The 9,995-nt window shown below is 36.1% G+C and overlaps 1 protein-coding gene across 1 annotated transcript; it reads right to left on the reverse strand.

Moving 5' to 3' along the window:
• Nucleotides 1–1,551: 1,551 nt before the first annotated feature.
• LOC120144188 (serine/threonine-protein kinase Nek5-like) lies at nt 1,552–9,573 on the reverse strand. Its single transcript, XM_039158317.1, has 15 exons — nt 9,000–9,573; nt 8,844–8,910; nt 8,672–8,737; nt 8,487–8,533; nt 8,350–8,395; nt 8,093–8,173; nt 7,975–8,017; nt 7,778–7,827; nt 6,586–6,667; nt 6,461–6,510; nt 6,006–6,079; nt 5,627–5,678; nt 4,923–5,543; nt 2,603–4,840; nt 1,552–2,566 (listed from the first exon to the last, which is right to left on the reverse strand). Exons 1-15 carry the CDS (start codon nt 9,095–9,097, stop codon nt 1,685–1,687), a joined length of 4,497 nt encoding a protein of 1,498 aa, XP_039014248.1. The 5' UTR covers nt 9,098–9,573; the 3' UTR covers nt 1,552–1,684.
• Nucleotides 9,574–9,995: the final 422 nt, after the last annotated feature.

Raw genomic sequence — 9,995 nt, forward strand, 5'->3', positions numbered from 1 at the left:
AAATGAGGAACATTTTGGGCATCTTTGAAGATTCAACATCAAATATTGGGGTATTTTTGGATTCAACATCCTAATGCAAATTATCAGACTTTTTTCAGGAGATAAAATATAACCAATTCATGTTACATGCATCTTATGCATACATTTTAGAGCATCATATTTATCATTTTCCACATACATAATTTTTTGCAGCTTTTAGAGTCAAGTTTCGACTTCAAGACGAAGGATACTCGATTCAAAAGCACCTTTAAAGTTTCATGTTGGTTGCTTAACTCAGCAGCAAAAAGCTATACTTTGAACAACTCGACAGATTGAAAGATTTCGACTCACCATTATATGTGTATATGTTCTTTTCGTCATTTAATTTATTAATTTATATATATTTACTTTTTTATTTATTTTATATATATATAATTCGTACTTTGTTATTATTATTTTGTTTTATTTATTTTCCTTTTCTTTTTTTATATATTTTATTATTTATTTATTTTACTTATTATTTTATCTTTGCTTTCTTCATTTTATCATTTTACTTAATTTGTTTTCTTTTCATTTTAATTTAATTAATTAATTTCTTACCATTTTATCTAACATGGCTTTTTTACTTTCTTAAGGGTATATTTTCAATCAATCAAATGTAAGTTTTGGATCGTTATTTTACCTTTCAATTTAAACTTTCAACTTTCTTAATTAAAGACAACTGGAAATTACATAGTACCGAAAGGGCGGTTCAAGGGTGCTAATCCTTCCTTGACCGTAACCGAATCCCGGATCCGACATATCACTGGTAAGACGCAGATCATGTAAGAAATAAGGTATTCGATCAACCAACTTTTCGTAAAGTAAATGATCGGTGGCGACTCCCAATCCATTTTTCACATCGAAGCCCAATTCCGGAGCACAACCGAAAGACGGTTATGACAGAATGATCATCTAATTTCAAGCAACAAAGAATACAATTTTGGTGTTCTTTTAAGCCATTGACGAAGAAATAGGGTCTATCTATGTTTTAGGTCCTCTTAGTTTTGTAACGAGGTAAACAGAGCTTTGATTCTTTTAGGATTTGCATTATTTAACTCAGGTTGGTAAGATGTTAATTTTTTTTTTTAAATATTTAAATATAAAACTTACTCATCGAGTCCATTTACAGAAGTGTAAAGGTTTAATCGAACTTAACTAACTCGTTAATCGAGGCATTAGCCTTTGTTTGCAACCTTTGTTTTTCACATTCCCCCCCCCCCCACATTTGTCATTGTGGTTCTTGTTCCATCTTGATGCTGAATATACATATATAAACAATTACCAGGTGTGCACTTTGTGAGTATAATTAACATTTATTTGATTATCTTGCTAATATATAATACATGGGATTAATCTTTTGTCAACATATAATCAATGCTATATTCATTTGTATGTTTGTGTTCTTCGTAGGTTATAGAAAAAATGATTGATTAATATTATTAATCTACGGTAGTTTTTAATTTTTAATTTTTAAAATTATAATATTATTATATTTTCTCTTTTTTTATTAAATAAAATTAGTTGCTCTAATTAGTCAAAAAAAATTCTGATTTGGATTATTTAAGGGTTTATTCTGAACCCATCCATTGTAACTTGAGATGATGAGAGCCAACGTATTGAAGTGTGATCTATAGCATATTGTTTGGACAAACAATTGGTAATTTCAATTCCGGCCACAGTCCTCGGTCATCATTCCTTTCATACTTCTGGATAACCAGATAGCCGTCTCCCTTGGGGACACCATATGTTTACCGAAAGGCTTCAAAACGATGGACAGCTCTTGCAATCTGTTTTGTTGCAGTAACTCGGCAGACAATTCAAGAAGCCCTTCGAGTGCCTCTGCCCTTTGCCTGTAAGAATTGACATCCAAAGTTTCCCTTGCTTGTTTCACCTCTTCTGTCACAGTAGTGTTGGGCTTCACAGGCTCCGGTGGCTCGGATTTTAGAGATGAGGAAGTGGAGTTCCTAACATCCGCTTCTTTAACACCAGGATTATCTGAAACGTTTGGTGTTGAACTTAAAGCTTCAGAGCAGCTTGTTGCAACGGTCACTGGACTAGTCGTGGTTCTCATATTGAATTCATCTCTCACAACATCAATGGGTTTTGACGACGAGGAAATGGTGTTCCCAGTATTCCTTTCTTTAACAACGGAGGGCATTGGGTTCCTAACATCCATTTCTTTCAGACCAGAATAATCTGAAATGTTTGGTGTTGAACTTGAAGCTTCAGAGCAATTTGATGCAAGGGTCACTGGACTAGTCATGTTTCTCATTTCCAATTCATACCTCGCAACATTCAAGGGTTCTGGAGATGAGGAAATGTACTTCACAATATCCATTTGTTGAATACCAGAGGGAACGGAGTTCCTATTGTCCACTTCTTTGACACCAGAATAATCCAAAACATTTGGTGTTGAACTTGAAGCTTCGGAGAAACTTGATATAACAGTCACTGGTCTAGTCAAATTTCTCATATCCAGTTCACACCTCACAACTTTCATGGGTTCTGGAGATGAAGAAATGGAGTTCACAATATCCATTTCTTTAACACCAGAGGGGACGGTGTTCATAACATCCATTTTGACACCAGAGAAATCCGAGACATTTGGTGTTGAACTTAAAGCTCCAGAGAAATTTGATGCACTGGTCACAGGACTGGTCGTGTTTCTCATAACCAGTTCATCCCTCGTGACATTTACGCGTTTTGGAGATACAGAAACAGAGTTCCTAACATCCATTTCTTTAACACCAGAGGGAATGGAGTTCCTAACATCCAATTCTTCGACACCAGAATAATCCGAAACATTTGGTCTTGAGCTTAAGGCTTCAGAGCAACTTGAAATAATGGCCACTGGACTAGTCATGGTTCTCATATCCAGTTCATCCCTCATAACATTCATGAGTTCTGGAGATGAGGAAATGCAGTACCTAGTATCCATTTCTTTAACACTAGAGGGAATAGAGTTCCTACCATCTATTTCTTTGGCACCTAAATAATCCGAAACATTTGGCGTTGAACTTATTGCTTCAGAGCAACTTGATGTAGGGGTCACTGGACTAGTCATGTTTCTTATATCCAATCCATCCCTCACAACATTTATGAGTTTCCTGACATCCACATTTTGAACATCCATTTCTACTTTTTCCATCACTGGCTGCTCACTGCCAACAGAGAATCTACAATGCCTTGTAACATGCATAGCATTGTCATCAAATGCTGGAGAACAAGAAGTGCTAGCTGGTGTTTCGATTGTTGAACCACGTACATTTGTTCCTCTATCTGGTTGTGAATTCTTCGGGCTAGATGAAATCGATGGGGCAATGCAAGGCATAGTTTCTGCAACTGATAAGATAGGTTCAATTACATTGAACTTCTCATCACCACTGGCTGGCAAAGAAAACTTTGAATGGAGCATCACATCATGCATACTACTAGGGCTGCCTGCCACAGTTTCATCCAATCTGATAGTGGGGCAATCTTCCCCAGTTACAGGGGCATCATCACTGCTACTTGGCTTGCTAGTGAGGGAATATTCCCCAGCAGTTGGTCCACTTACAGGGGCATTTTCCCCAATACTTAACCAGCTTACAGGGGCATTATCTCTGATACATAACCTGCTTATAGGAGCATCATTACTGCTACTTGGCCTGCTTATTGAAGCATCATCCCAAGTGCTTGAACTGCTCATGGAGGGGGAATCTTCCCCAGCAGCTGGTCCACTTACAGGGGCATTTTCCCCAATACTTAACCAGCTTACAGGGGCATTATCTCTGATACTTAACCTGCTTATAGGAGCATCATTACTGCTACTTGGCCTGCTTATTGAAGCATCATCCCAAGTGCTTGAACTGCTCATGAAGGGGGAATCTTCCCCAGCAGTTGGTCCACTTACAGGGGCATTTTCCCCAATACTTAACCAGCTTACAGGGGCACCATCTCTAACACTTAACCTGCTTATAGAGGCATCATTACTGCTACTTGGACTGCTTATTGGAGCATCATCCCATGTGCTTGAGCTGCTCATAGAGGCATCATCCCTACTACTTGTTCGGCTTAAAGGAGTATCATCCCTACTACATGTCCGATTTAAAGGATCACCATCCCTACTAATCATCCTGCTTACAGCAGTCTCATCTTTATGAACAAAATTTTCTTCAGAAATCAGGTCTGGATGGTCCAAAGGGGCACATAGAGTCACTTTTTCATCTACTGAAGAGAAATGCATCTGAGCTGGACCAGATTCTTCAGTTGAAAACATGACAGATTCATGATGGTATCTGTAGCTTTCTCTCAACAGAACCTCAGGCATCTCTGATTTCAGAGCAGGTGAGCTGCATGGTGGATGTGATTCTAAGCTCTTGATGTGGGTGATCATCCGATGCTCCTGTGTCTGTTCTGTCAAGTCAATAAAAGTGGTGGTTGCATCATCACAAACCTCAAATGCTTGAATAGAGGTTGCAGATGAGACGGAAGTGCTGCTATCTGTTTGCAACCTCATGGTAGCTCCACTTAGAGCTATCTCAACATCTTGTTTCACCACTCCAGAAGCCTTTTTAGAGTAACCATTGGACAGTTGGTGAGAAATAGCCTCACAATCCTGGTTTACTTCTGAAGATCCTAACTTGGTTCTGTTACTTGCCTCATTTGAAACATCACTTCCAGCATGTTTCACCTTTACTGTAAAAGATGATCTTCTCGCAACATTGGAAGTTCTGTTTTTAGAAGGTAGACAGTCTTCAGCAACAGGCTTCTCAGTTGCAGGTGGAGGAATCCCTTCATGACTAGGTTTAGTCTTAGGGGAGGATTCAATAACAGGTAACTGAAGACAAGAACCTTTCAAAGTAAGTGAGGATACCAATAACAAATTAGATTAAGATTAAACCGTTAAGTGGTAGTCAAACCTGGTGCTTCAAATGGTGTGATCCGGGCATCCTTTTTGCAGAATCTGGTCGTAATTTAGCTGAAGCAACAGCTGGTGTATTAGCATTAGGTTTTGAACCTGGAATTGGAGCAGGAAATTTGAGAACTTTGGGTGATGCTTCTAAATTATTTCTTTGAGTCAATCCACCTGCAGCTTTTGTTCGACCGCCTCTCATAGGGGAACCACTTTCTCTTACTTTCCCTTCTTTCAAAGCCGTTACTACGCCTTTGATGGATTTTGGTTGCTTTGATTGAACATTAGATCCCTGTTCCACATGAGAAGGTTTCATCCTTCCTGTTTCATCAACTTTACCAGAGAAACTAATGGGGCAAATCTCTTCTTCCTTAGAATTGGAATCTGTGCCAGTGGCCTCATTATTGCTATTTGGAATCCTTGTGTCAGTGTTCCTGTGACTTGAAACCAAACTATCTTTATCACTACATGAGCTATTACTATTCTGACTCTCGGCCATATTTTTCCTATTACCACGACCAGTGGTAACATGCTTATCTGAGCAGCAGTTCTTCGAAAGACAGCTAAATGATGGACTATACTTATCAACATATGGCTGCAAATAAGGATGCTTCAAAAGCTCTGATGCCTAATCAAGGTGAAAACACAAAATTTTACATTGAAGTCCTGCATGTGGAGAATCCTTAGTATTGAGCAAAAAGAAACTCTTACACTTGGTCGATGTTCTGGATTCTTTCTTAGCATGCTCTTGATAATTGCCTTCCTGTTCATGTAAAATTAAATAGATTAACAATCATGTAGTGTTACTGCCAAAATACAGATCACCAAGTCCCTTGAGAATTTAAACGAAAATTCACTATTTTTGCCTTATATAGGGAGAAGAAACAAATTTCCAAGAAACCAATTTAAAAAGCCCTACATCTATAAGAAATAATTTGATCAAGAGATCTGCACATTGTTGAAACTTAATACATAAAAGAATAATCAAGGGTAGAAAAGCAGTGTAAGAGCATGAAAAATCACAGAGAATACTTGGTTATCATGAGAACATACAATAAGAGTGAGCTCTAAAATTAATATTAAGACTTACAATGATGGAGAGTAGCAAGAAGGCAAAGGGCCCATAGAGGAACGATTTATCTTGCTTATCAACCCTGCCATGTCCTAGAACAAAAAGTTTAACAAAAATTAATTGAACTAAATTTGTATAATTTACACGGATAGTGGAGGCATACAAATAGTAGTTTATAGAAAACCTCTGAAAGAACGTGACATCACACTAGACGAGGACAACATTAACTACTCTGATAGCATTAATTTAAAGAGTGGAGGGCAGAATTCATGGAAACTGTTGTGAACCTAGCAAAGGCTGCTACATATTATTCCATAATAAAAAAAAAGGAAGGGAATAAAAAAGAAATTTTTTAATTTCCTTTTTAATGTAACATCAAATGAAATTCGTGCTATTCATCAAAATTAGATTAACTGTGTAAAACTCATTCCTGAATAATCAGATTCAACAAAAACATTTGTGAGAACTCTTACAAAAGCTTTAAAAGCAGGGCGACGAGCAGCCATCTCATACATACAGCACCCTGTTCAACAAGAAGCAATTCAGCTAATATATATATATACATACATACATATATATAGATATATATAAGACATACCCTGAGACCAGATATCAGACTTGAAACCATAAGGAATATCTGCAAGCAGTTCAGGACACATGTAATTGGGAGTTCCAACCACCTGCGGCACATACAAAACCACTATTATCTAGCACTGGAACTAAGAATAATTAGCACATTCTAATATAAGAAAAATACAAAAAAAATAATGATATCAAAAGGTAAATAAGTATTGTTCATTGTCAATATAAGGGATTGAGAATACCGAGTTTTAGACTAGTGGTTGTTCTCATACTCATTGCATTGGAGGCTCATGGTGCAGGTTTCAACTCCCTCCTCCACACTGCCTTTGCCCAAAAGTGTTGAGTATGAGAGCAAGGATTGACGAGTAAAAAATCTAACCCAATAGATACAGTTATATACGCTGTCTTTGGATATTTATGATTGATACAGCATGAGTGACAGTTAATTTACAGCACTCCAGTATGTAATCCTTGCACAAATTTTAGGCTCTTTTAATGATAAATTATTAATACAAGACCATTAAAAATGTTAAATAAATCTCTCCTATCACCAAATGTTAACCAGAAGTCGCATACATGCATATATTTTCAGCTCCTACGTAATGATGCCATCCCAAAATATACTACGGTAACAACAAATGATTCTTTTTGCTTTAATTCTTTCCTTAAAAAAGATTAAGTGATTATTTATGTTAATCTACTTGGTCTTATTACAAATTTTACTCGGCAATTAGTTACAGTTTGGTCTCAGTCGATAAAATTAAAATTAGCACCAAGTTTAACTGTAAGGTTGGCACACACTAGGCCTGTTCATTTTAACAAATCATATTATTTTTTCAGAAAATGTAACTACGTTAGATTGTGACAGCCAATCTGGAAGAGTGGAATATGTTATTAATTACAGAATGTGAGTAATATGCTATCATGCAAGAATTTTTGCCATAAAAGTACAGGGAAATTGAGGCATCAGCCAACAGAACACAAATATTAGCACAAAACTGCATTTCGAGCTTCGTAGCATAAGCTTATTATAGCAAACTGTAGGAAGACAGGGAAAAGAAATGCTAAAAGAATGACCCAAAAATATTCTTTTCCATCTTTGGACATGGTTGAAAACAAAAAAAAAATATTTTCCATCTTTGGACATGGTTGAAAAAAGACTAAAATGAAATGTATTTCAAAAAACCATTTCATTACGGCATACATACCGAGGAAGCCAAATCATCTGCCTTTAGAGTTTTAGCAAGCCCAAAATCCCCTATGCCAGAACAGACCAGAAAGGAATTTAGGATAACAATCGCAGAATAGCCAATCAGGTTGGATATCTAACATAACTTAATAGGAAACATAGAGAAAGAGAGAACCTGTAAGAAAGCAAGAAGAAAAGGAAAAAGACAAAACTCACCAAGGCGAACATCTTGATCTTTGGTAAGAAAAATATTGGAACACTACCAAGAAAGTGCTGAAGTCAGTACATAAAAAAACAAGTTAATAGAAAGACCAATGTAAATTGACATACATACCTTTATGTCCCGATGCAGAACAAAATTTGAATGCAGATATTCAACTGCCAGAAGTAGCTGCGCAAACCACTTGCATAGCTTCTGCACAATGTCCACAACCAGCAGAATTAACTGTAAGTCATAACCACCTCCTTTCTTCCACAATTAGGTGAGGAGAAGGGAAGCCGGAAACCCCAACGAGGAACCTTGTACCGTGCCACACAGTTCTAAGAAGAAACTAACTTGTAAAATCAATAGGTATAGAGAGATTAGATTACCTCCTCCGGAAAATAGATCCCATTTGATTTTTTCATCAATTCATCCCTGTTAGAAACAGTTAAACAGAACAACAATAAAACACTACAAATAAAAAAACTCCGAATCAAAGTTCTACATACAAACATGGGAAACTCACATATCTCCACCTTCGCAGTATCCAGTAACAATGCAAACATAGCAGCCCTACATAACAATTACAAAACACAATCAACAGAAAGAAAAAAAAACCGAGGCAGTCGCGCACTCAACAAGCTACAAAGTGAAGCCAGATTTTGATTCGAGAATCCTAGCAACAACAAAAAAGGTAGTCTGGTATCTTACTTTCTCAACCCAGGCTTCCTTAAATTGAACAACGTAAGGGTGTTGAATTCGCGAAATAAGTGCCATCTGCATACCACAAAAATTGAAACTAGATCGTAAATTGGAATATTAAACTCGTTATTCCTTTAACGCGAAAACAGATCAATTTGTTTAAAAGAAAATAACAACTAACTTCTTGATGCGCAGAACTCCTACAGCGGTCCGTTTGCCGCGCCAATCTGATCTTCTTCAAAACATACCTATTTTTTAATTAAAAAATAATGTTCAAACAATCAAATTACACATTAATTAAAATCAGAAATTGAGAAATTAAAAAAATAACAAGTACTTTTTCTTTTCAGTTTTGTGATAAACGAGAATGGCAGCGCCAAATGATCCACGGCCGATCTGTTCCATGATCTCGTAATGATCCATTCTCGACTCCATTGCTATTAACGCTTTACTGGATATCCTTTTCCTTTTTTCTAGTTTCCCCCCCCCCTAAAAAAATCAAAACAAAAGGAGCAGCGAAGAATTGTTTTGAAAAATCGTTTTCGTTATCAGACGTTTGTTTTTTCTCCGGATCTCGAAAGAGTTGCCGGATTCTTCGCTCCACCACCAAACCTGCCAGTGCATTTCATCAATAACCAAACGACTCGCTTTGAAAATATCAGCATTTCGTTAAAGCCATAGAAATCCTCGCTGACGATCCTAACCGCCTGTGTTTCTCGTTGCTGTTGAATTCTCTAAAGCTTTCTCTCTTCAGTCGTTGGCTAGCAAGAAACAAAACAGGAATTATTTTCTTTTTATTTTTCATTTTAGCGATGGAGAGAGATTCTTAACTGAGCAAGACGGATAGTGGCTGACGGAAGGTAAAACTGAATTAAATTAAATTAATTTATATTTATTTAAGCAGTACTCTTCGCCGACACAACAGAACCTGCTTGGGGTCAATATTTACTAATCTCCGTTCCAAATTATAGATTTTTAAAATATTAAATACAAATACTAAAATTATGTACCAAAAGCTATATGTACTCGTAAAATAATAGATTAGATGTATGCAATTTCTTTGTAAAGTTTTAATTTGAATATATAAATTTATTTAAAATTTAAATCAGTTTATTATATGTATTAAAATCAAATATTATATAAAACTTTAATTGAATAAATTATTTATTAAATATCTAAATTTGTTAAATACTTGAGTTTAGGAAGTCCAGAAAAAACTTTAGGTAAAAAAATAATTAATTTAAAACCAAAAACCTTTATACAAAAAAGTAAAATAAATTCGAATAATAAATATTTTAGAACTAATATTTATGTTCACTTTAAAATAACTAAT

The sequence above is a fragment of the Hibiscus syriacus genome, unplaced genomic scaffold (assembly GCF_006381635.1).
Source record: "Hibiscus syriacus cultivar Baekdansim isolate YM2019G1 unplaced genomic scaffold, ASM638163v2 tig00110882_pilon, whole genome shotgun sequence".
NCBI lineage: Eukaryota > Viridiplantae > Streptophyta > Magnoliopsida > Malvales > Malvaceae > Hibiscus > Hibiscus syriacus.

Coding starts and splice junctions, on each gene's coding strand:
- LOC120144188 (XM_039158317.1), bottom strand. CDS start 9,097: ATGGAGTCGAGAATGGATCATTACGAGATCATGGAACAGATCGGCCGT. Junction 7,828..7,974: donor AGATCAAGATGTTCGCCTTG/GTGAGTTTTGTC, acceptor GTTCTGGCATAG/GGGATTTTGGGCTTGCTAAA. Junction 5,679..6,005: donor TCTTGCTACTCTCCATCATT/GTAAGTCTTAAT, acceptor TTACATGAACAG/GAAGGCAATTATCAAGAGCA.